Consider the following 26422-nt stretch of genomic DNA (forward strand, 5'->3'; position numbering starts at 1 on the left):
CTGAACCCAGGACACACCTACACACCAAGATCAGGGCTAATATTGCAGACTCACAGTGCAAGAGCAACACTCCCACCTCACTGCTCTCTTCATGTCTCATTCAAATGTCTTTTATTTATTAACCCATTACACATTGGCAGAGATGTTTCTCTGTCACCCGTCTCTTCGGAAAGGTGGAATCTCATATACTTTTATTTCCTAATAATAAAGCTGAGAACATGTGGTGGAGTTTCTGTCTGTCCATCATCCACCATCATCCAACCGCTTGTCCAGGTCAGAGTCACATGGGAGCCTGGAGCCAATCCCAGGCAGCACAGGGGACAAAGCTGGGGGACACCTGGACGGGATGCCGGCCAATCATGGGGCACAAGGCTGGGGGACACCTGGACGGGATGCCAGAATCAGCAGTGTACGTCAATACCATCATGTACCAAATTCAGTAAAACAAATAACTTAATGTTGTAAAATTATATGTCAGCATATCAGTGAAGTTTATCATGATGGTGAGAAGTGTTTCTCACTATTATTAAGCAGCCACTATTTCACTTTTCTGTGAAAAATCACATAATCTGAGTTTGACATGATTTTGTGAAGTTTCAGAATTCAAATCCAAGAACTTCTTTGGTGGCTTTTGGCTCAGGAACAGGACATCCTGTATGTCACACTTGATGATGGATTACAGTTATCCCTCCGCCTCTGCACTGAGGACCTCAGCAGACACAGGCCAGCAGCACTGTCACACATCCGAGGAGAGCAGTCGTCCAAACACTGGTGTCAGAGTGTAGTTTAAAATGGCACATGGGAGTGCTTTAACAAAACTCGCCCCCATTCCATTGTAAAAGCCCCGAATCCCAAATGCTGCATAGATACTCTGGAGTCCCCGAAGTGCACTGGAAGCCTCGGGATTCACACTAAGAGCTGGAAGACAGACAGTTGCAGATGATGAAGTCAGCTGAAATTACAAGGCCAAGCTGCAAACATCTGCACAACAGGAATCGGCTTCCGTTCATCAGGCTCTGCACTGGGAGCGCCCAGGTCAGCCCCAGGCTGCAGTACCTTGAGCTTGCTGCTGGGTCCTGATTACCGCCAGGGGGTAGCTGGCTGTCTGTCCGCACGCAAAGGCCACAAAGCTGAAGAAGAATAGCTTGGACTCATCACTGTTGGCTGGATCGGTCTTTGCCCAGCTTATAATTGACTGCAAGGAGATAGAAGACAACACAGAGGAGATTACAATGGCTATTCGGTGATGCTGTACTTGGTTCTCAACAGAGAGGAGATTATGATGGTTATTCAGCGATACTGAACTCATATTGCATTCCATCTACCTTAGAGGTCAGAACTTGGAACTCAGAATGACGTCACACACGAGTTAACAACATTCCAGTATAGCAAGTCGGAAAGCCGTTAGTGATACCAGAGACCCAAAATGCAGGATTTCTTGCTTAACCAGATAACTCGACAGATTTAATTTACCCCAGTTTAAATGGCCTTTATCTTTGTTCACTTACATGCAGTCAAACTGCCTTAAATCTGACAAGCTTTCCAGCTAACCAAGAAATCCCGCTTTGTGAAACAGGCCCCATTTCTAGCCCAGTTAATTGTTAGCTAATGTTAGCAATATCATTTGGTAACAACACATTATTATTTAGTATTTTGTGCATACAGACACCGTAGTAACATGTCCCCAGACCTAAGTACTAATAAACAGTAAAAAACTAATGTGAAGGGCTCAGCCATCGTGAATTCTGCGGTCGGGGGTGCAGACGTTCCGCTGATTTTCCAAGTCAGAATTCCAACTTCAGGGGGCATTCCAGTTGAAATTTCCGACTAGAAACTTGGAATTTATTCATTCAAATGGAACGCAGCATCAGTACTTAGCAGAGAGAAGATTATGATGGCTATTTTGCAATGTTGTACTCAGTACTCAGGTGAGACAGACCTGCTGGGTCATCCTACATTCCTGTTCTTCTTATTAAGGTTTCCTTATAATGTCACCATTTTCTTTGGTGGGAAAAATGACCAGAAAGGCCCCTCTATGCAAAGAGTGAGACTCCACCGGTAATCTGCTGCAGAAGCCTGTGGCTGAAGCAGTGCTGCTGTGACGACCTGCTCTCCCCGGGTGCCGACCCCGGCCGCTCACCTGATGCACGGCACATTCCACTCCGGCGTACGGGATCATGCACATGACGCTGGGCCTGAAGCCCCTGTAGAAGGCTGAGAGCCGCTCGCTGTGATAAAGAGCTCTGGCACACCCCAAAACCCCGGCGGAGGTGCCAGCTGGCTGAAGATTCAGCCTCACCTTCAACACCTGGGGGAGAAGCAGGAAGTGACCATCAGCCGGTGCTTCCATCCAAACAAAAGGTGTCCTTTCCCATCCAGCATGCCTCAATAGCAATGCCATTTACTGCATAAGCATCCCATCCACCACCCCCCCCCCCCCCCCCCCCACACACACACACACACACACACACACTCACTGACAAAATCACCCTTGTGTTAATGGCCAATCTGCCATCATGTAAAATGCAAACAGCTGCCAGTTAATTTAAGATAATGATGGCAGTCATGCATTTCCTTAAGCACGTTTGGTCACTGCAGAATCCATACGTTGCAGTCACAGAAACAGGCGGCAGACTTACTGTTCAGACTGAAGCAAATCCCGATCATATATGTTTTTAAAAATTGCATTTTTGATCTTGATCTGTCATGGTTTCCTAGTCAGCTGCTGCCAGCTGAGCACAGCGCAGGCAGATTGCTGTTTAATGGGAGGATCCCATCCCTCGTGTGAGTGACCTGCCGGCGTGTCTGCATGGACATACATGTACATAAACTATAGGCAGAGGTGGAAAGTTCAGGTCCAGAAAGCAAAAATCCAGACCAAGATTTTGTTTCAACCAACCAGTTGAGTATGAAGAGTCATAGTCACAGAGTATGCAGCTAATTGGCTGAAACAAAATCTTGGTCTGGATTTTTGCTTTCTGGACCTGAATTTTCCACTTCTGCCTTCAAGTATTTTTGCTGAGGACTTTCCCAGGCTCACTAACACTGGGATCAGCTCAGGCTTCAGCTGACATCCATAATGGCCAGACACCCTGCAAGCCGGTACTGGGGACAGAGCTGGTACCTCCAGAGGGTAAAAGATGGCATGTGCAGCTGCCCCAGACAGACAGCCCAGCCCAAATCGCTGTGGCACGGTCAGGGAGTGCTCCGCAGCCTGTGTGTGCGCTTTGATCTGAGGAGGTGTGCAGAGGGACAGGACCATATCTTAATATAGCCACCAATCACAAAATGAGGCTAAAGTGAATCATCACCTAATGAGTTCAGTCCTATTGAGGAATTGCTTGAAAATGCACCTGGTTGTAGATGACATACTGAAGTGTTGACTGCGGTGTCCCTTTAAGGACGTTCACCATGTTTCCTTGCCACATGGACTTGAAAGCTCCAAAGCGGACTTCCTTAAAGCTGGGCGACATGGCTTTGGATCCATACACCTGAACACTCAGACCAGAGCAGAATGATCAGACGGGTAGAGGCTAACAAATGATACAGAATGACACGGTGATGAAGATTTGCCAGTCGAACCGGGGGGGGGGGGGGAAGCAGGTACCACCTATGGGGCGGAATGCAGGTGAAGAGCATATCTGTTCAGTCCACCTGTGCATCAGTGAAGTCCAGTCCTGAAGTCCAGTCCCACGCCCGGCACCTGACGTCCGGCCCCACGCCCGGCACCTGATTCCCGGCCCCACGCCCGGCACCTGAAGTCCGGCCCCACGCCCGGCACCTGACGTCCGGCCCCACGCCCGGCACCTGACGTCCGGCCCCACGCCCGGCACCTGATTCCCGGCCCCACGCCCGGCACCTGACGTCCGGCCCCACGCCCGGCACCTGATTCCCGGCCCCACGCCCGGCACCTGAAGTCCGGCCCCACGCCCGGCACCTGACGTCCGGCCCCATGCCCGGCACCTGATTCCCGGTCCCACACCCGGCACCTGACGTCCGGCCCCATGCCCGGCACCTGATTCCCGGTCCCATGCCCGGCACCTGCGCTGTTCTGGTTTCCTCTGTCTTTCCCTTGTGCAGGTGCTGAAACTCACTTTCCTGTTCTTCCACTTCCCAGCTGAATTCCACCTCCATGCCCATTCCCACGTAAAGTCCCTGTCTATTACCCCCATCTCAGGAGGTAAGTATCACTGTGGTGGTGCTGTGAGCTCACCTGAAGCTGGGTTTTCAACCGATCGATGGGTGCCGTCAGGGTCCTGGACATCGCGTCCGCCAGTCCGGCAGCAAAGATGTACTTCCAGATGGCCCCAGAGCCGGCATCCTGCTGTGAGAACTCCATAGGCAGGGTGACGCCTTCCCCCACGTCAAACACCTGCATGTGACCAGGGAAAGGTAAACAAACCATTTCTCAGCATGGACCCTGGTGCTGGATGCTGGTGACACAGATGATTGGTTGTGCGCAAGGATTGCTGGGATTGCTGCGAGAGAGTGGTGTTGAGCTGCAGCGATTGCTTGGGATTGTTTTTTGGAGTGTTTTGAGTGTTTGTGTGCTTTACCTGTTTACGTGGGTGGCTGTTTTATTTCTGTTTATTGTTCTTATTTCGGTCGGCGTGAGTGCTTGTCTGTCCTGTCTGTTAATTAACAGCGCGATTATTACCGACAGTGAGCTGCGGGTTGCATGTTGGCACCAACGACATAGACAAGGGTAGAAGGGCTGTTCTGCAGGATAAATTTATAGAAGTCGCCAATAAGCTTAGAAGCAGAACGTCCATGGTGGTATTCTCTGAAATACTCCCCGTGCCACGCACAAGTCAGGCTAAGTTAGCTGAGATAAGGAGATTAAATGCGTGGCTAAAAGGATGGTGTAGGAAAGAGGGGTTTAGGTTTATAGGGCACTGGAGGACCTTCTGGAACAGGTGGGACCTGTTCAAGCCGGATGGGTTGCATCTGAACCGGTGGGGAACCAGTGTATTGGGAAGGCGTATGTGTAGAGTAGTTGAGGAATGTTTAAACTAGGGACTGAGGGGGCAGGGAGGTTAGTTAAGTATGTAAGTGGGGGGAAACGGAAAGCCCCAAAAAATCATATTATAAGTGGGCACCGTAATAGGCCTACCCTTTGTTGTCTGTATTTAAACGCCAGGAGTATTAGGAATAAAATTCATGATTTAGAGTCTCATCGGACTCTTATGATATTATAGGAATAACTGAAACGTGGTTGAGAGAAAAGGATGGACAAGAATATAATATGGATGGTTACACGTTGTTCCGTAAAGACCGTATAGGTAAGAAGGGAGGTGGTGTTGCAGTATATGTAAAGGAAAACTTGCAGGCAAGGGAGCTTACTGATATAAGTAAAAGTACGGAAGCTATATGGGTAAAATTAGATGCTAAAAACTCAAAATGCCTAATTGTCGGTGTTTGTTACAGAGCACCTAATGTAGCTGCCGAGGAAAGCAGATTGTTATACAGTGATATTAGGATTATGAGCAATAAAAATTATGTGGTAGTTATGGGTGATTTTAATCTACCGGGGATGCAGTGGGACATTGTCGCTGGCTCTTCTGAAAATGAACTGGAGATGGTGGAATTAGTACAGGATTGTTTTTTTACTCAGTTTGTTAACACCCCTACCAGGGGAGATGCCATTCTTGATCTTGTTTTCTCTAATAACCAGGACAGGATTGGTAAATTAGACGTTTTAGAACCACTTGACAGTAGCGATCATAACATGGTTAAATTTGAGGTTAAGTTTAGTGCCCGAAGAGCAAAGTCCAAATCAAAAATATATAATGTTAGGAAGGCTAACTTCAATTGTATGAGATTAAAACTAGAAACTGTGAACTGGATGGAGTTAAATAACAAAACTGTTGAAGAGGCATGGGAATTTTTTAAAAGGACATTATTGCAAGTGCAAGAGGACTTCATACTGGTTTCCAGCAAGAATAAATCTAGGAAATTGCAACCTAGGTGGTTTACTAGGGAAATAAAGTATAAAGTAAGGAGGAAAAGGGCTTTGTTCCAGAAATGGAAAATAACTGATGATGACAGAATAAAGCAAGAGTATCTAAATCTACAGGCTGAATTAAAAAATGACATTAGACGAGCTAAAAGGAATGTCGAAAGGAAGATCGCATTGGAGGCTAAGGATGACGTTAAAAGTTTCTTCCAGTATTTTAACTCTAAAAGAGCTCTAAAAGCTGAAATTACTAATCTGCAGGATAGTAAGGGTCTTATAATTGAAAACGACATTGACATAGTAAATGAGTTCAATGATAGTTTTGCACGGGTATTCACTGTTGAGGACACTAGTAACTTACCAATTCTTATTACTAATCCAGCATCATCTATAACTAATATATATATAACTGAAGCTGATGTTTTGCAAAGCCTAGCTAAGCTCAAAATAAATAAATCACAGGGCCCTGATGGCATCTTACCTATAGTGTTAAAAGAGATGAGGGATATTATTTGCCGACCCTTAACTTTACTGTTTCAAAAATCCTTATCTGAAGGTGTGGTACCTTCTGATTGGAAGCATGGCAACATAACGCCCATTTTCAAAAAAGGGGATAAGTCAAGGGAGGTAATGCTAAGATTATACAATTCCTTGGTGAGACCTCACCTAGAATATTGTGTGCAGGTTTGGTCACCATATCTTAAAAAGGACATTGCGGCCTTAGAAAAGGTGCAGCGTAGGGCCACAAGAATGATTCCTGGTCTTAGAGGAATGTCATATGAGGAAAGGTTAGTTGAGCTAAATCTGTTCAGCCTCAAGCAAAGGAGACTGAGGGGGGACATGATCCAGGTCTATAAGATTCTAACAGGTTTGGATGCTGTTCAACCGAATAGTTACTTCAGCATTAGTTCAAATACAAGAACTCGTGGCCATAGGTGGAAATTAGCGGGAGAACATTTCAAACTGGATTTAAGGAAGCACTTCTTTACACAGCGTGTAGTCAGAGTATGGAATAGTCTTCCTGATAACATAGTGCAAGCTGAATCCTTGGGTTCCTTTAAATCAGAGCTAGATAAGATTTTAACATTAAAAAAGCTATTAGTTAAGTTCTCCCCAAGCGAGCTCGATGGGCCGAATGGCCTTCTCTCGTTTGTATAGTTCTTATGTTCTTATGGCTCCTGTGTGGCTGCTTGAGGAGCTGACCATACCGTACTGCGCTGCCAGGACAACACCAGGTCCCGAATGTCCTCCACCGGGTTTAGGACGACATGCTGAAGGAACTCGCCCCAGTCCACCGTCATGGAGTGATCCTCATCCATCCTGAGGCAGCAGTAAGAGCTGGTCAGCAGGGTGACCACCCTGTGGCAGCTTAGAACCTCACGCTTAAGTCAAGCTGGTAATCAGCGCATCAGTCTGGGCCTGTCTGGGTGCACTTTCCTTAAAGCGGCCCTATTATGCTTTTTTGGTTTTCCCTTTTCCTTTAGTCTGTTATATAACTTTATGTGCATGTAAACCATCTGCAAAGTCTTAACACCCAAAGTACACACCAAAGGGAGTAACTCTCACCACAGAAACCACTCTTCGCTAATCTGCCCGAAATGCCTCATTGGAATTCCATCCCTTGCTTCCATGACATGGTGAGGTCACCTCGTAACACAATCCTTATTGGGCACCTACCTGAAAGGATCTGTCAGTAGACTGCAAGACTGGGGCAGAATGTGTAGGACAAGCTGACCAATGAGAGCACAATGGGCTCATTGTGGGTGGGGCTTAAAGCCCTAACAGAGGCTTTCAGACAAAGTTATACACAGAGTGAACAGAGATGTACAGTATGAGAAAAAAATAATGTGTTTTTGGAACATTGAAGCATGTAAATCTATTCCTGAACAGTGAAGATGAGTATAATAGAGGAGGTAAAAGGTGAATTAAAATATCATTCTACTTTCTGGGGGTGGGATAATGTCTTAAATGGTAAATGGACTGCATTTATATAGCGCTTTTCTACTCCTACGAGTACTCAAAGCGCTTTACAATTTATGCCTCACATTCACCCATCCACACTCACATCCACACACCGGTGGCAAAGGCAGCCATGCAAGGCGCCAACCTGCACACCGGGAGCAATTTGGGGTTCAGTGTCTTGCTCAAGGACACTTTGATGGGATCAGGAGGAAGCAGGGCTCGAACCTGCAACCCTCTGGTTGCCGAACGATATCACTACCTCCCGCGCCATCATCTTCCCTTAAAGCTGCCTTAAATCTTACATCTGTATGATCTTCTTTGCATTCTTCTTAGAAATGACCAGTCCTAATTCCTTAAATAAAATTATGATTTCTTCCTGGCAAATCACTCCTAATGAAAAAAGAAATCAGTATCATTAACAAGCAGTTGACAGTTTTCTCATTTATGAAACAGCTTTTACCTTTTATCTAGGTCAGTAAGCATGGAAAATGACTACAATACATCAATGCATCCATCCATCTTCTAGCCTCTCATCCTGGTCCAGATTGTGAGGTATTATTAACATTGTTGTTGTATTTGAATAATTAACTACGTATAGCCTTGAAAAACGTTTCAAAATTCGACAAAAATACGAATAACTTTACATTAAAATTTTTAAGTACTCTAGCATCAGATTATGATTTAGTACATTTTGAAAGACCAACACTGAATTACAAAAACGTCCTCATTACGGGTTCAGAGAAGAAACTCACCACATTTATTTCTGTCGAGCGCCTTAAAGTTAATTCTCCATTTCTTTTCTCTGTCCTGCATATAGCTGAGAAACTCATTATAATCTAAGCGTCCATCGCCGTCCCAGTCATAGTTATCAACGATGCCCTGGAATATTAAGTTCACTGTTGCCGTTATAATACGCATAACAGATTTAGACGCCGCTAATAGCATTTAGCTTCCTACAGCACTGCTATATTATTATAGTTTTTATTGACATGTCATAAATAGGCCTGTTACCTGTGCCTTCTGATCAGCAGATAAAACCCCTATTTTTTCCATTTCCTTGTGCAGTTCGTCAACAGAAATATAGCCGTCGTTATTTCTGTCCAGTTTGAGGAAAAGGCTGCGGAACTGGTCCATGCTTCGTGGGGAAATGAGTAGACGTGACCCCGTTAATGAGCGCACAGATGCACAGCCACATCTCTTATCTCTTAACACAAACCTGCTTAATGAGTGATGAGGAATCGAAAAGTGTGACACACACACACGTACCCTTTCAGTGATATCTGTTGAGTCATCTTGCACCGGCTGACGCTCTCCCGCAGATGCTCATGAAGCTCCCGGCCGTGTCCGGGACCCCGCTGCTCTGCCGCTCGCCCTGCCGTGCGGCAGGGGGCGCTGTGGCGCTCCTGGCCCTCCAGACAGCCTTCATTCCAGTTCCGTTCCACTTTCACCCAGTAGATGAGCCCTGGGCAGCTTCCATGTCATAAGGTAACCTGTCCCTGTTTTTCAATGTAGTGTTTAGTTCAGGAGAGCGTACACTGTAATGGATGTTGTGAGTGTGTCTGTGGCGGCTTTGGGTGTAAGCATTCATTTTTGTAAAGCTTGAGACGCCTTCCATCCCAACATCACCGTCTCTCGCACCTTGGAACTGCGGAGTTTACGAGTGACAGCTTCAGAATCAATTTTCTACACCATAATACATGTAGACACATTTAAAACTGAGTTAATCGTTTAATTCCAAAACCTTGCCGGCAGATTAGGGATGATTTGGGATTATCATTCTCTCTGCTTCAGTTATTTGGTGACCAGTGTAATGCTTCTTATGACATGCGTCGGCTCCATGCGATACTTAAATGGCCGGCAGGAAACCGTGCCGTGATTCTTGCTATTTGAGTGAATTGCGTGTTTTCGAATTATCATTATAGCATCCGAACTGAAAAAGGACCGAATATGGGAAATGACGCGTTTGGACTCGTGTTTTCTAGAAAGAGCCGCCGAGCTCCTGCTATTTAAAGCGAATAACTCTGGGCAACCGCGAACGCTCCAGCGGGAGGCGCCGCCCCGCACAGCGTCAGCCGAGCGCCCGCCCCTCCTCAGCATTTATTTATAAGGATAACGGTGCGCGTCTGGAACTGCAAGCGCTCCGCACGCAGCCATGGGGAAAGACTACTACAAGATCCTAGGCATTCAGAAAGGGGCGGCCGAGGAGGACATCAAGAAGGCGTACAGAAAGCAGGCTCTCAAGTGGCACCCCGACAAGAACAAGGCTGCCAATGCAGAGGAGAAATTCAAGGAGATCGCCGAGGCATATGAGGTGCTCAGCGATCCCAAGAAGCGGGAGATATATGACCAGTATGGGGAGGAAGGTGGGTTCCGTCTTTTATTGTTTTTGCGTTTTTATCGCTGTCTGCTGCGGTGGGTGTGCGGCTTGGGGAGGGGGGGGGGGCGTTCTCCTGGGTGTCATGGTGTTTGAAATACTTACCAGTATGCGTCAGATCCAAAGAGGACAGGATCAAACCTCGTCATTTGAAGTCCTTTTTTAGAAAGGGTAAACTGAGAGACCTGGCGAGGATCCCCAAGCGAAAGCTCTGCATGCGATCTGGTAGCCAAGACGGTCTTCCTCCATAAATGTCCGCATTAAATCCCATTAGGTAGCCGGCAGTCCAGCGAGCCCTCTTCAGCGTGATAAAAGATGATTGTATCTGCTAAGTTTTAAGGATAAACGTGTAAAATGCGGCAGACTTTTACTGCATGACGAGTGTGACTTTTGACAGATTTTATACCGTCTATGTGGCCAATAGAGGCGCCTGTTGGCGACTAACCAAGTGGTTGTCGAATCTGGGGCGCAGTCATTATGTCTTATCCTGCAGAAAAAAACTCTATTGTCTAGTGTTTGCTATTAATCAGTAACTTTGACATATTTATGGTGTGTAGTGGTCTGTGGTGTGTTTTTTGAGCATCATGACTTTACACTCTGCCCCCCCACCCACCCAGTGTGTTTAGCGTGTTTTTGCACACGACCTGACAGAGGTTCTGGGGGGGGGGGTGCTGGATGCTGGGTACCACACCGCATCCACACAGCGTCTGCAAAGCGGCAATGTCCCTCACATCCGTCGGAGGCTGACAGGAAGCAGCAGCCGTATAAGGCGATATTATTTATAAGGGAAACAGATGACATCAAAGTCAGCTGTTACAAACTCTGAGCGATTAAAAACCTGTCTGTGGCTGTTTCTGATCTGCTGGCACCGGCGTGGTCCAGTGTTAGGTGAGAGCTGACAAAGGCGACATCTTTCTCCTCTTGCGTTCAGGTCTGAAGGGAGGAGGAGGCCCCGCGGACGGCCAGGGGGGCAGCTACACCTACACATTCCACGGGGACCCCCACGCCACCTTCGCCACCTTCTTCGGCGGGGCCAACCCCTTCGAGATGTTCTTCGGCAGGAAGGCAGCCAGCGGGCGGGATGACGAGGACATGGAGGTGGACGGCGAGCCCTTTGGATCCTTCAGCAGCTTCAGCCTGAACGGTTTCCCCCGCGAGCGGCACAGCGGCGCCGGGCCACCCCACCGCAAGCAGGACCCCGCCATCCACCACGAACTGCGCGTCTCCCTGGAGGAGATCTTCCACGGCTGCACCAAGCGCATGAAGATCTCCCGCAAGCGGCTGAACCCTGACGCCCGCACCGTGCGCACAGAGGACAAGATCCTCACCATCAAGATCAAGCGCGGCTGGAAAGAGGGAACCAAGATCACGTTCCCCCGGGAGGGCGACGAGTCGCACAACACCATCCCGGCTGACATCGTCTTCATCATCAAGGACAAACCACACGCGCACTTCCGCAGGGAAGGCTCTAACATCGTGTACCCGGTGCGGATCAGCCTGCGACAGGTGGGTACCAGGCCAGGGAGCCAATCAGAAAACACTTTGGCCGGGATCTTTGGATACAGCTGTCCAATCAAAGCAGCCAGTTTAGCCCAAAGGGATTTTTGGGGATCATGATAGCACACGTAGAATTCCATTACATCCAGGACCGGACTAAGTGTACAAATCACAAAAGACAAAGGAAAAGTGACAAGAATCAGAATCAGAATAGTTTTATTGTCTCAAAGGAAATTGTTTAGGAAACTATTTACAACCACCTCTCTGAGATGAATAGGCTGGGCAGGCAAAGATAAATATGGCTGATCAGGTACTACGTGTCTCTGTATGACAGAGATGTTGTGAGAGTGGAGATGATTGTTAAAGGTCACATTTTCTAAGCAGGGAACACTCCGGCCCCCTGGAGGAAGTGTGAATGCTCTTGGTTACGTAAGAACAGGAGCTTCCGCACTTGTGAGGTGCGGACAGACAGGCGGCCGCCCACTCCCGCTAAGCGAGGAGCTCTCATCTGAGCTCTAGGCGAACCGAGAACGGGGGGGGGGGGGGTACTGTATTATGTGGGCAGAGCTGGCATCCTCCTCGACTCCTCTGCGTTAAACCCCGGTGATGAGGCCCCACACCGCACCACGAGCCGATGGCCACTGCTTGTTTCCGCTAGTTAGCGCTAGTTACCGCTAACTGCTGGTAGTTTACATTCCAGCCTATGAATGGGACACTTAGCAGCATAATGCCGTGCAGAGTGGGAGGCGGCTGTAAGGAGCCTCAAGCCTGCAGACAGATTTATCTTTAATATTTTATGTCATCTTCTTCCAATTGCAGTCTCTGTGCGGCTGTTCAGTAACCGTGTCGACGATAGACGGGAAAACGTGTAACATGAAGATAACGGATGTTATCAAGCCTGGCATGAGGAGGACCATAGCGGGCCAAGGGCTCCCGTTCCCCAAAAACCCGGAGCAGAGGGGCGACCTGGTGGTCGAGTTTGACGTCGACTTCCCAGAGAGCCTGACGGCTACAGAGAAGGATGTTCTGAAACGGCATTTACCGGCGTCGTAAAGAGCAGGCTGGATGGATGGACTGGCGTGCCCCCACACGCCCACGGACAGGCGCTAACCCGCCCCACCCTCACAAAGAATCTGCAATTTATATTTTTATCTATATGGTGTTTATTTTTAAAGAAAAATACCTTGCATGCTGAACAAGTCTTGGAAGTGTCAGTAAATGTTTTGATGTCTGGAAGTAAAGGTTCCACGTGATGTTTCTTTACTTTACTTGCTTATCTGGGTTTTGTACAGCATCTTTGAGAAATGCCCCATGGGCTGCAGTTCCTAGAGCGTCCGGCCAGAGAGAGCACCTGCCCGAATAGTGGTTAGAAACAGCTATTGGTAGATGGTTCTGTGAAGGGAGGATGTGCAGTGAGACTTACCACTGCTACATCACTGTCCATCTGAACTAGAACCAACCGCATTATTCAAATGATGGGAACAGTGCAGGAACACGTTAGACCGAGGTCACCAGCTCAGCGTGTGTGCTGTAAAATGCAATGGAAGGGAAAAACTGCATCTCTGATTCAATAAATGGGGTCGTACATTAGCAGGTGTGACAAGATGAAGGTGCAGTCCCTGAGAGACGGGGAAGCGGGAGTCAGCTGACAGTGCAAACCTATGAGGCCCACGGTGGGAATCTATACTTTGGGTTTTGCAATAATCTCTAGTTTGCAACTGAGATTGACCCTCTGAAACCCTGGACAGCATCAACAACTTTTCACTTGCTTTTTATTAAGATGGAATCAGAGGAAATTCCAAAAGACAGAGTTTCATCTCACCATTTAATCATTTTTGTTATCACATAATGAAATAAAAAGCACATGGGATATGTGAAAAAACTTATGAGAAACATAATGAAGAAACACACTGTTTATCATAATCATAATTTTGGCAGATGTGCTATTTGTCTGTTGTTAATTTTTGCGTGTATCTCCTGATTATGTCGTTATATGTAACTATACAGTTTTAACTCACTTCTCCACAACGTTTAACTGACGTAAACTGACAGCATTTGTTTAAATAACTTAACAATGGGACCCACTTATGACAGTTAATCCGATTATGTGGATGCGAAAACTTCTGACTGGGTGTGACATTGCAGTAGTTTGTGGATATATGGGTTCCTTAAAACGAATGAATCCAGATGGTACCAAGGCAGAGGGCAGTATGGCGCCCACTAGCGCCGCAAGTGGGCGCCACTTCTATCACTATCCGCCCATTTTATCAGAAATCTGTTGTTGAACACGTCCGTAAAGCCTTAGAGATACTAATGATCCGTCAGAACCGGTGTTTTACAGCATTCTTAATGAACGTTTTAATGTGTATTTCCTTACTGTACATAAAAATGTAATTCCGCGAAGTAATATCAATATCCCGTAAATACCAGTCAACTGTATCCTTCTACAATTACAGCCTACATAAACCGTACTGAAGGTGCTGATAAATGCTCATGAAGGGTCCTCACTACGTACCTGGGACAGAAGCAGTTCGCCGCAAACTTTAAATGTGATTTCCGTGGTTTTCCTGTGCGGGGCGGCGCGCCCCCGCAGCTGCTCCAGTCACATGTGGGTGCGCCGACCCCGCGAAGGGGAGGCGCGCCCCGCCAGGTGCGCTTCCTGCGCGCCGCCCCCCCCCTGCGCTCGCCCCGGCTGCAGCCCCGCGGGCGCCCGCGGCGCGTGGAGAAAGCAGGAAGCGCGCCGCCTTTCGCCACCCACCTGCTGAATATGTAGAGATCTGATTTGCGAGACTGGAGTTGAGTCACTGTCGAGGAACCAGGTCGGGGCTGGAGGTGGAAGTTTGCAGAGTGCGGAGTAACAGCAGGACGCGTTTCTTACACCCATTCCGTCGCTTGATATATTTATATTTATATATATATTTAACTGCGGAAAATAAACAAGATGCCATTGGGACTGAGGAAAAAGAAGAGCAAGTCCCGGGAGAGCTCCAACTTGGTGGAGAACGAGGAGGTGGGGAGCTCGGCGGCCAAGCCCTCCGCGAATGGAGCCGGACTGCCCCCGCCGCCCGCAAGCCTGCGGCCCCGGTTGGTCTTCCACACGCAGCTGGCGCACGGCAGCCCCACTGGGCGCATCGAGGGCTTCAGTAACGTCCGGGAGCTCTACGGCAAGATCGCGGAGGCCTTCAACCTGAGCGCGCCCGAGGTAGGCGGTGTGGGGCGCCGCCTCCTGCTGCTCCACCTGTGCCGGGCGGAGGGGACGCGCACATGCCCCCCGGAGGGTCTGCGAGCGGCGTATCGGTACGCTGCTGGGCGTCATGTCACGCAAATAATAGTACTTCACGTCTGTCTTTGATTTCTTCTTTTTTTTTTTTTTTTTTTTTTTTTTAATTTAAATTATTTATCTAATATTTTGGATTTTTTATCCATGTACTCCTTTTAATGCTGAAGTATTTGGCCATAAGACCTTCTGAATGTTGGGTCGCAGCTTGTAACCCTACACAGAAGGAAGTGTGTTTTGAAGCCAGATGTGACGTTGTCCTGCTTATAAAGAGGCTTTGTGACATGGTGACATTGTCTGTGGGACTCGATACGCTGGCGTTCACGCTGGAGGGGGTGTCGGCCCCAGGGCCGCCGAGGAACCAGTCTGACGACTGAGGAACACCTCCGGGTGCTTAAGACGTGTAAACATTCAAGAAGGAGTGACACGAAATTCCTCTCAGTAAAGACGGCAGTGGGACTGGCGTCACGTGATCGGTGTCACTCCGGCACTGGCTAATCAACAGGGGCTTTGGTGTGACCTCCGTCTGTCTTTAGAAACTGACACCGTTTAGGGTCTCGATCATGGTTCTCTAGGTGAAGTACTTTTGTATGTATATATAAAACACTTTGTTAGTGGTTCTTTTATAATACCTGTATCTGGGTCATCCTTTGCTTTGCGTCATGCTTGTTGCATGACCGGATCGCCCTGGTATTAACACGGCGGTGAGCAAGCGGTTAATGTCAGGGAACCTCTGTGTTTCCCAGCGTTCTGCAGTCGTGTCAAACATGTCAAACATAGAACCTCTGGCAGCGCCGCCCCGGTGCCAGATCGCCGTCAGCCTGCTGTGTGGCTGGACCGTTGACGGTTTTGCGGCTGCTAACGTGCCCTGTGGGTGAGGGGGACCTCTTAGCCCATCTGAGGAAGTCCCTCACATCCTGCCTGCTGGGCACGGCCCCCTTTTGGGCTGATAAACGCAGCGCTGGGTCTCCCCCGGGTGCCGCTGCTCTCGCTGACCTCCCCCTAACTACCACCAGAATGTTCTGGAGTCAGACAGCAGTTCTTTTTTCCCCTCTGATCTTTCTCCCGGAAGGTTTACCAACCCGGCCCGTGGCTCCCGGAGGGGACGGCCGCTATGTGGACTGCGTTCCTCCTGTTTTGAGTGTTGTGGCCTTGGTCAGTGTTTTTGGCAGCTCCTGTTTTCAGGCACACAATGTGAATAGAACATTCATGGTGGACTTAGAGATGTTTGGCGTATAGTTGAGATTAAGGGCCTGTAGCACAGCCTGAGCTCTGAGTCTCCGTGATATCAGCTCGTAGGATGTGGTCTGGGACGTTGCTCAGAGAAGCAAAATCCCCTCAGAGGGAGGCAGAGGATTGGGATCCTGCTCTCCTCTGTTTGCTTTTCTGTTCTAACGATCTGACAGCCTTCATGTCAGGTGGGACTTCATGCAGGCGTGATTCACGTCCTGATAGGCGCCAAAGTACATGGTGTAATAGAGAGTCATGGCGCCGGGCAAAGTCGACTTATTCTTGGCAGGGCTGCGACTTTTAGTGCGGGTGGGGGCCGCGGGTGGGGACTGGGGTGGGGGCTGCACTGCTTTGCTTACGGGTTGCTTGTGGCGGCTGTTCCTGACTTTCCTGCGGCTGGTTGGCGCCCGATGATGGACACTTTACCCCAATGGGAGTGAACCTCCAGTTTATTGCCGATTCAGCTGTTTGCTCTGCTACCAGTGTTTTGTCTTTATCAGTTTATGCTAAAATGTATGTTTTTTTTCCCCCGATTTGTGCTGCGCAGAACAGTGTGGTTATGCTACTGTAATTGGAAGGCTTTCCTTAAGAAGGATAGGGGCTAAGCTTGTGGGATCATGTTGCTGTTTACTTAGGGCTGCTCTCCATTTTCATTATGGTATTAAAAGAGTTTGAGTTCAGTTCATCCATCCGCTTCCCCGCACACAGGGCTGCAGTGCTTTCACAGGGTTAGGGTTAGGGTTAGGGCCAGAGGTTAAAATCCCAAATTTGTTGGGAATCTGCACCCAGAGCAAGGATCAAGCGCAGCCGTGACTCTAGGGCGCCTAAACGTTTTTGGAGGCCTCCCTATGGGGGGGGGGGGGGGGAGACGCTATCCCAGGATGCACCTGTTCATTGCAGCCTCCTCATAGGAGCCATGGCTGCACATTATGTGTGTGGCTTTTAAACTGGATTTTGCACTGAAGTATTTCTCTCCCACAACTTGAACTTTGTGTTCATAAAGATTTCCTGTCATCTGCTTTATAAGTGAGCAGGTTCTGCGACCTTGTTGCAGCCTGGGACCTGTCCGAACACGCTGCATTTCTGCTGCTTTGTGTAAAGACTCCGGGCTGCGTCACCTTCGCTGTGGTGCCCGTATGGGGGGAGTGGGCTGCTGGGAAGTCACATGACATGGACTGAGCAGCCAGACCCCCTGGGTTTGGAATGGCAGGAGTTTGGCTGGAAACTCAGCCGTTCGCCGGCAGCTGCGTCTGATTGGCTGCCGCGTGTGCTAACCTGCCTCCTCAGTACATTGCTGGTCAATTTAAGAAATATTCCTGTGCTTAATCCTAGACTAGGATACTCCAGCACCTTTTCTGTTAACTTCACAAACGTGAAGTTAAGGTTTTCAGAATCGCTGGGGATCAGAGTCTAACAGGCACCCTCTTCCGGAGCCGAGCCTTTCAGTAAAGGTGTCTGCGGCTCCCTTGCGTTCAGCTCTATAAGTTAGTCATCTTTTAATGAATGACGGGTTTTATGGTGCCGTGCCCTCAGTTTTACGCTTCACTCTGCAGGCCTCTGCCTTGTCAGCGCTTCATGTCCTGCAGACCATATCAGTCTCTCCCAAAGCAGAAATGTTTCTAACCTGAGGTGAAATTAATAACTGCGTGTATTAACTGAGAGTCCGATTGTGCTTCATGCTCCCCTCTCCGTTGGTTTTTGACGTCTCTGACTTGTGACTAGCTTGGTCTCCACACACTGGCAGCTGGTGATAAAGCTGCTTTCTCAGCCCCCCTATCCCCCCCCCCCCCCCCCAAATGACGGTGGCTGCTCTCAGAGGCTTTTGTGAGTCAGGATGGAGGAGGCCTCTACAAGCTGGGCTGCTCTGGACCTGGCTGATGTGCATAATGAAGGCTGTCGTCTTGAACCTTGATCTCTGTCCTCCTCAGTGCCTCCTACTCGTCCTCCCCAGAGTCAGGAGGAGCGAAGGGCCCTGATGGTGCCTTCATGCTCAGTGTTTCCTCCAGCTGGCTGAAAGGGGGGGGTACTTCACCTCTCTGTGTAATGCCCCACCTCACCTAATCTCTTCCCATTTCATAATCCCTGGTTACTAGGGGCAACCAGCCTGCCTGTGTCAGCTGGAGCCCGAGCGGTTCCTACGACAACAGAATGGCCGCGGCATGGGATGAGCAGGCAGGGAGGTGGAGAGGGGGAGGTGGGAGAGGCAATAGTGAGGCAGGAGAGCAGTCGATGAGGTGGGAGGGGAAGGTGAGGTGAGAGAGGCGACGGTGGAAGAGGTGAAGGCGAGGCAGGAGAATAGAGAAGGCATGGAAGAGGAGAGGAGGAGGAGATGAGAAGGAGAGGCAGGAAAGGCAGGAGCTGCCTGCATGGCAGGAGGCGCTTTCGCCGCTCTGTTGTCGGACGCACATCCAGATGGGTGAGGGTGCGGCTCCCGCTGCCGTCAGGAGGTTGTTTATTTACGAATTCCAGTTTCCAGGTCGGCGAGGTAATGAGGCAATGCCTACCGCTGCCCCATGAATGGCAGGGTGTCGCATTTCCCCTGCCTGGGTGGGGGGGGGAGACTCTGGGTGGTCTGGGTGACATGCAGCTGTGAAAAGGTCACTCTCAGGTCACATGATCACAGGAGGCCCAGCCAGCGATTTTGAATGCGTTGTTTTGTTAATCACAACCACAGGAGACGGACAGTGAACGGCGCTGATTTGCTCCCTGCTGTTGGCCTGTGTTTGTTCCTTCTGACATGGGGGGGGGGGGGGTGAGATGTGAGCCCAGGTCTTGCACGTGTGACAGTGATTTTATTTCTAGGGATAAACCGAATGGTGAATGTGTCTGATCTGTAGAGAATCCTGCATGAACACACAGTTCCAGGACTGGACTGGGATCGAGTTTTGGCCTTGAACTTTGGGATCCCCCCAGTAAATTTCGCTCCTCGGTTCCTACGTTTGCAGACTATGCTATACAGACATTAAGTACAAATATGACAGTGTTCCTAGTGCCGAAATTTTTGTGTACTCTCTTGATAAAATGAAACATTTGTCTTTTTGAATTCTGGGATCTTTTTCACAAAGCAGGATTTCTTGCTTAGCCAGATAACTTGCCAGATTTAAGGTAGTCTGGGCTAAATAGACCTTATTTTCATCAGCTTACATTTAGCCCAGACTACCTTAAATCTGGCAAGTTATCTGGCTAAGCAAGTAATCCTGCTTTGTGAAACAGGCCCCAGATCTATGAAAATCATCTTGTGTTTTACTATATTGAAAATATTGATCATGTATTACTGAGTCGACTTATATCGCAGTAACATTTCAAATATCGTCATATTGAATCGAGGTGGAATCGTATCATGACGAATCTTACGATTAGAACCCCTAATACCCACCGGCTTGCCAGGACAGTTCCTGGTCTGTCAGATGAGCCGTCTGTCCCAGGACTGTGCACATGTTAGAGATGGATGATATATTGGGTTTGGTCCGACGTGTCAATTTTGGCCGATATTGCTGGTCAAAATTTAACATTTATTAAGCTAAAGACACAGTTATTAAAGTAATACTGATTATTACATTAGACAATTGGTCATTTTCCCCAGTGGAGAGTGAGGGAAATCCCTGATCTGTCATCCCTGATCCATCTCGGACCGGGACCTATCAGGATGACTGCAGATACACATTTAATCAGGCTGTTGTCTCACCCCGAAACCGAACACGTGTGTTTAGAGAATGCTTTGTCACACTGAAGTTAAAGGTACATGCCTTATTAATGCACACCTTTTTAAAAAAGTAACATGATGAACGTTTGACAGTGGTAAAGGCAGGTTTGTGTGTCATATTCAGAACGTGTATGGCACATGCAAAGGACACTGGGATACATTTTAAGCTGTAGATTTTAATGGCTCCACTTAACATGGATATTAGCCTACCATGACGGTAACAAATAATGATTCACATTCTAAAACCTAGTTTTATGATTTCCTGTTTTTAAAAAGTAATTTTCCCTCGGCCTTTAAGACATGATGATGCTCTTCAGCATGAGGTGAATGTCGTATTTTAAAGGTTAAGGTAAAAGGTTAAGTGTGAAATTTGGGAATGAATCCCAAAATGGCGCCTATGAGTCTGTAATATAATGGTGGCTCAGTAGGGGGCGCTGTCGCCTCACATCTCCATTGTTGGGGGTTTGAGTCCTGCCTCTGCTCTGTGTGTGGAGGGGCCCACTTCAGGATGGATGTAACCTAATGGAAATGGTAATTGTGGGGGTTATGCTTTGATGTGGAAAGGGCTAACACTGGCTTATTTAAATGTTTATTAGGTTGAATTTAAATTAAATTAAATGAGCAAATTCTGGACACCTCAGTCTAGTGTGTTTGTTGTTCTTAAAGTGCATGTGTACAGAAACCTAAAAGCTGCCCCCCCCCCCCCCCCAGATCCTCTTCTGCACCCTCAACACTCACAAAATTGACATGGAGAAGCTTCTCGGGGGTCAGATCGGCCTGGAGGACTTCATCTTCGCCCACATCAAGGGGATCAAGAAGGAGGTGGAGGTGTTGAAGGCTGAGGATGCGCTGGGGCTCACCATCACGGACAACGGGGCTGGATATGCCTTCATAAAGGTGGGCCGCAGGTCGCTGTGCCTCCATCAAAACTCAGCACGTTATACCTTAGAGGCAACGCCATGTTTCCCTGAGTAGTACTGGATGGGACACAGGAACCCAGGAATTCAAGGAAGTGGTTCATGACTGGTGTGTTGTTGCCCCGAATCTCAGGTTTAGCGGGCCTGGTAGAGTCCCGAATGTGGTGTCTGAGCTCTGTAACCCCTCGCTCTGTAAATGCCTGGTAAGAATCCCAAATAAGGGCATTTCCCAAGCAAGAAAATATTAGCGAGTAATCTGAGGTAATCGCTCAGATTATTAGCATTCATGGCGTCCTTGAATGAAACCCTTGGGGGGGAATGTGTAACTGATTTGTCAGCTGCCCCCCCCCCCCCCCCCCCCCCCGGGATGGAGGAGCACTTTGGCGTCCCGCTAAGCTGCAAACGAAGGAATTGCATGGCCTGTGATGAGTAGCAGCTGAAGGATCGGGGCGCCCTTCGTGACCCAATAAGCGTGTCCCAGTTACCCGCCAGCTGCACTTTCGCATTTCTGTCAGCAGGTGTCACTCTTGGCCGGGCTGCTTGTGAGCAGCTGACTTGGCAATGTCTTTAAGGGGGCGATGAGGTCCAGGAGCAACTTCAGGTTCAGGGTTAAAAGAGTAAAATTAAATGCTACGGACGCCTGCTGCACACAGGAAACATGTCTTATTGTGGTTTACCGCACAGCAACACTGTACCATGAAATCTACGATGGGCTGCTGCTCTTTGGAATTCCATGCCGCATTTAATGCGTGTACAATCATTTCACCCCTGAGTCTTTATACAACACAGAGGTCACCCTCAAATTGCGTGCCAGCGAGCTCATGCCTCTGTCTGTCCCTCTGTCTGTCCACCTGCCTGCCTGTCTGTCCGTCTATCCCTTTGTCCACCCCAATGCCTGTTTGTCCACCTGTCTGTCTCTGTCAATCTGTGCCTTTCTCTCTCCACTGTACTTTGTTTCTGTCCCTTTGTCCACCTGCCTGTCTCTGTCCATCTGTCTCTGTCCATCTGTCTCTGTCCATCTGTCTCTGTCTGTCTCTCTCTTCCTGTCTCTCTCTCCCTGTCTATCCGTCTGTCTGTCCTTCCTTCTGTAAACCACTGTCCACACTCCCATGTCCATATCTCAGCGTATCAAGGAGGGCAGCGTGGCCGACGGCGTGAAGGTCATTTGCGTGGGCGATCACATAGAGTCCATCAACGGGAAGAACATTGTGGGGACTCGGCACTATGAGGTGGCACGTATGCTGAAGGAGCTTCCGAAGAGCCAGACCTTCAAACTCAAGCTGGTGGAGCCCATGAAGGCCTTTGGTGAGTGACTGACAAACGCCTAAACATCTCGTTATGCTGTTATAATTGCCATGAGCTGGCAAATCCGCTCTTTGGGTCAGAAAGACCACCTGGTGTTAGTAAACACCAGCCTGTCACCTTACTGAACACATGCAGTGACAGCTTCATGAGGCACATAAATGACACTCTGTAGAGCGTCACGCTAAAACGTCCCGACTGAGCGACCGGCCATGCTAAAACCCCCCTTTTTGGTATCTTAGACGACTTAGCCTATCACCGGGCTTGTTTCCAAAGGAGAGCTTTTCTGACTGGCTGTGCCACTTCCTCCATAGTTTTGAGGTGCGTGCTTTAAGTTGGAGCACCAGTGTCTAGAGTTCAAAGCTGATTCTCTCAGCCAAATACCGGAATGGAAAATTGGACAAATGGTGGCGAGGCTGGGAAGCGAGTCTCCTAAATCACTCGCCCTCGTGATGTGAAAAAAGCCGACTGAGTTACGGCCCCTCCCCCATTCCTTAGAGAAGCGCAGTTTTAATGCACGAATGTGCACGCAGCCTCCATCTGGCCAGTAGGGGGAGTCAAACTGTCAGGGACAGATTTACCACTGTCCGCTGCATCAACCCTCTACTGGAGTTCCCGGAAAGTTCCAGAACTGAGAGCGGAACCCATTTGTCTTGGTGATTGATGGACCACTGTGTGCCGGTGCTCAGGTGCTCATGGGGTGAGGCTAGCCCCCCACCAACCCCCTCCCCCCCGTGAGGTGCCGTTTCAGCCGGGGGGGGGGTGCTCTCGCGGTCTTTGAGGTTATGATGTGTCTGGCATCTCACAGGCCAGCAGCCTCCCGTTCTCCTGTGATCTGGTCCAGACCGGCCTGTTTGTTTTGGTGATGAATGTGTTGGGCAGTTCGAACCCTGCCGTAATCGCCGGTGTGTGACGGGTGTGACCATTTAGCAGATAGCTGTAGGACACAGACATGTGGCTTTTATGGCCCTGAAGATTCACATCAACATTCGTTAGTCGGATCTGTGAGCCGGACTGGAAATGGCAGCTGCCATTCTGATCAGGGCACCTGCAGCATGTCAGTACGGGTTAAATTTGGCGTTGTGTCTGATCCAGCTTCAGTTAGTACCCAGATCCTGCCCCTGGAAGTGGCAGCAGGCCGCCGCTTAGCCTCCTTAATCGCCCTCCGCAGTCCTGCTTTGCGTCCGGCTCTGTCGGACAGTGCCGTTTCTAATGAGAGCATTTTTTATTGATGACACCAGATGACGTGCTGGGCGGCTAATGACCGATGCATTAGGGGAGGGGAAACCTTCCTAAAGCCCCCACATTAACCCCTCCCTCGAAGAGTGGCCCGGCGTCCGCATTATCCCAATCCCCCCCCTTTGGGATTCCGGGCAGAAAGACCCCGAGCGGGCGGCTGATGGAGTGGAGCGGGAATGCTGAGCCGTGCGATTGAGGCCTTCAGGTACAGGGTAATAAGCACTACAGAGGCCTCATTTTGGGCCCCCCCACCGCCCCCCCCGCGGTGTCCATCTGCGGCGGCAGTACGGAAACCTGGCCCACGGCACATTGTCTGCCTACCGCCGCGGTCACTGTGACCTGGGAAATGGGCTCTCCTGGTGGCTCATCACCGCCTCCCACTCCCCCCCCCGGCCCCCCTGACTCCAGCATGATCTCTCTGCCTATGTGAAGTGTGGTTCTTGTAGTGTATTTAAGATTGAAAATGGGATGGGGGCTTCCGGGGGGGTGGGGTGGCTTTCAGTGGGCTAGAGAAAAGTCAAAGTGGGTGGGGGGGGTGGTGTCAGTGGCCGGGGGGCCCTCAGTGGCTCCCTTCTGTCATTATTTCAGAGAAGCCACCAACATGATGCAGTGCAGTACATTCGGGGGGGGGGGAAACTTTCATCGTGGTTTCCGGCTTATTTTCTAACCTCCAGCTACAGAAATCTAAGAATTCTGAGGGTTAGGATGCACTGATATTAGGCTGCAAGAGTCACACCCTGATGGACGCAGTGGTCATGTGACCACTTGTCATGTCACTGTAGGCTGCGAGGGTCATTCCTCTGCTTCTTGTCTCCTGTTCACAGAAATGTTGGAGCCACGGTCCAGGGGCGGCAAAATGGCCGGGGAGAGCCGCCTGGGGGCAGGCAGGGGGACCCTGCGGCTCCGGGCCAAGGGCCCTGCCACCGTGGAGGACGTGGTGAGCGTCGGCACGCCGAGCCGCGGCGCCAGGCTAAAGCTAACGGCGTGGCTGCGTCTTCATGCTCAACCTGATGGTGTTTTTTTTCAGCCAACAGAGTTTGAGGAGAAGGCCATCAAGAAGGTGGATGATCTTCTGGAGAGTTACATGGGGATCCGGGACACAGAGCTGGGTGAGCAAGGAGCACGTCTCGACACAAAAACACCGTCCTGATCTCATCATCATCTGTAGATTTGAAGTCTCAGAAATAAATTGACCAATCAGGGTGGCCCGTTTCGGCTGAGCCGCCCCCTGCCGTTCAGCAGCGCCTGTATGCTGCTTCACGCACGTCACTGAAACGGCCCCTTACTCCCCTCAGCCTCGACGATGGTGGAGGTGGGCCGGGATAAGCACAATCCAGACGAGTTCGCCATGGCGCTGGACCAGGCCCTGGGTGACTTTGCCTTTCCGGACGAGTTCGTCTTCGACGTCTGGGGAGCCATCGGGGACGCCAAGCAGGGACGCTTCTGATGCTGCTGCTGTGTGGACCCCCCTCATTTTTGTACGAAGTGTCTGTTTCTTTTATAGTGTTAGTGCTGTGGGCCTGATCCTCGGAGCCTGTGCTCAGCCATCGGCACGCCGCTGCCTCGGGGTCCCACCGCTCCCCCCCCATGTTCGTTTGTCTGCCTGTTTCATCGACGCTCTGATCCTCACTGACGATTCGAAGCCAGGAGCCGCTGTTGCCGGGGCCGTCCGTGAATCACCATGCCACAGGAGACCTGGCAGGACCATGCAGATGTAGATCCTAACGGCAGTCGCTCCCTCGCTCGCTTTCATAGCCTTCTTGTAGTTTTTTTGCGCTCAGTCCTTTGTTGGACCCGGTGAGGAGGCTTGGGGGGGGGGCATCAGCTCCCGTTTTCTGTTGATTATTATAAAAAAAAATTTTACTTTCCTTTATTGATGTCACTTGACTGTCACCTTTGCCATCTCTTCTGCTGTTAGACCAGTGACCGTGGGGGGCTGGGGGGTGAGAGAGGTCTTTAAATAGAATCGGCACAAATTCTTCTCCGAACTGCTCCTTTGTTCACTTAACAGAGGATCTTCTACGCATTTCTTGAAAATTCTTGTGCCTTGAGACACTGTGCAGCATTTCCTGTCAGCCTGTAGCGCGGTGCAGGGCCGTGGCCCGCCTTCACGTGCGCCGCCTACTCCGCATGGCCCGCCTTCTCCGCGTGCACCTCCTACTCCGCGTGGCCCGCCTTCTCCGCGTGCACCTCCTACTCCGCGTGGCCCGCCTTCTCCGCGTGCACCTCCTACTCCGCGTGGCCCGCCTACTCCGCATGGCCCGCCTTCTCCGCGTGCACCTCCTACTCCGCGTGGCCCGCCTTCTCCGCGTGGCCCACCTTCTCAGCGTGCACCTCCTACTCTGCGTGGCCCGCCTTCTCCGCGTGCACCTCCTACTCCGCGTGGCCCGCCTTCTCCGCGTGCACCTCCTACTCCGCGTGGCCCGCCTTCTCCGCGTGCACCTCCTACTCCGCGTGGCCCGCCTTCTCCACGTGCACCTCCTACTCCGCGTGGCCCGCCTTCTCCGCGTGGCCCGCCTTCTCCGCGTACAGCACTAGCGCCGCGTCATTAGTCTGGGTAACCGTTGGGGATTTACTCTCTCAGCTTGCATTCCACATGCTGTCAGATGGATTTTGTACAGGTTGCTTATGTAGATTTATCACTATAGACAGATCTTTTATTTTTCTCTTAATTTATTTAATGAAATTGTTTAAAATGCAAAATATTTTACAATGTCCAACTTTTAGAATAAAGTAAATCTGAATCAAAATTTTGATTTTGAATTTTTGTTTGGTTGTACTGAACTGAGTAACCCAGCAAAATGCAGGATGCTGGGGTATTCAGTGACACACCAACCAGCAGTGACATCAGAAGCTCGACCATCCTCTCCAATGAGCTCTCATAATGGCTTCTGGACGTTGTGTATCGCTGTCGTGACATTCTGCCTAATGTCTCTGAGTTGGCGGTCTTTGAGCTGTGATTTGG

General features: G+C 49.7%; 3 protein-coding genes across 5 annotated transcripts; 2 read left to right on the top strand and 1 right to left on the bottom strand.

Moving 5' to 3' along the window:
- Window positions 1–94: 94 nt before the first annotated feature.
- Window positions 95–9313, bottom strand: slc25a24l (solute carrier family 25 member 24, like). 2 transcript variants are annotated; one of them, XM_072703993.1, is made up of 11 exons: window positions 9185–9313; window positions 8930–9053; window positions 8671–8797; window positions 8221–8308; window positions 7165–7276; window positions 4214–4372; window positions 3354–3491; window positions 3125–3232; window positions 2141–2308; window positions 1057–1195; window positions 95–383 (listed from the first exon to the last, which is right to left on the bottom strand). In XM_072703993.1, the coding sequence occupies exons 1-11, from the start codon at window positions 9208–9210 to the stop codon at window positions 358–360; spliced, it is 1215 nt and encodes a 404-aa protein (XP_072560094.1). In that variant the 5' UTR covers window positions 9211–9313; the 3' UTR covers window positions 95–357. The 2 variants fall into 2 exon arrangements, with proteins under 2 accessions (XP_072560094.1, XP_072560093.1); XM_072703992.1 differs by having other exon boundaries at window positions 95–918; window positions 9185–9312.
- Window positions 9314–9327: 14 nt separating this feature from the next.
- On the top strand, window positions 9328–13052 carry dnajb4 (DnaJ heat shock protein family (Hsp40) member B4). Its single transcript, XM_023815869.2, has 4 exons — window positions 9328–9403; window positions 9901–10281; window positions 11224–11798; window positions 12609–13052. Exons 2-4 carry the CDS (start codon window positions 10071–10073, stop codon window positions 12840–12842), a joined length of 1020 nt encoding a protein of 339 aa, XP_023671637.1. The 5' UTR covers window positions 9328–9403; window positions 9901–10070; the 3' UTR covers window positions 12843–13052.
- A 1443-nt stretch (window positions 13053–14495) lies between these two features.
- Window positions 14496–26207, top strand: gipc2 (GIPC PDZ domain containing family, member 2). Of its 2 annotated transcripts, none has more exons than XM_023815870.2 (6): window positions 14496–14991; window positions 20711–20896; window positions 22041–22221; window positions 24282–24394; window positions 24485–24566; window positions 24753–26207. In XM_023815870.2, exons 1-6 carry the CDS (start codon window positions 14731–14733, stop codon window positions 24902–24904), a joined length of 975 nt encoding a protein of 324 aa, XP_023671638.1. In that variant the 5' UTR covers window positions 14496–14730; the 3' UTR covers window positions 24905–26207. The 2 variants fall into 2 exon arrangements, with proteins under 2 accessions (XP_023671638.1, XP_023671640.1); XM_023815872.2 differs by having other exon boundaries at window positions 14976–15086.
- The last annotated feature ends 215 nt before the right edge of the window (window positions 26208–26422 follow it).

The sequence above is a fragment of the Paramormyrops kingsleyae genome, chromosome 21 (assembly GCF_048594095.1).
Source record: "Paramormyrops kingsleyae isolate MSU_618 chromosome 21, PKINGS_0.4, whole genome shotgun sequence".
Taxonomy (NCBI): domain Eukaryota; kingdom Metazoa; phylum Chordata; class Actinopteri; order Osteoglossiformes; family Mormyridae; genus Paramormyrops; species Paramormyrops kingsleyae.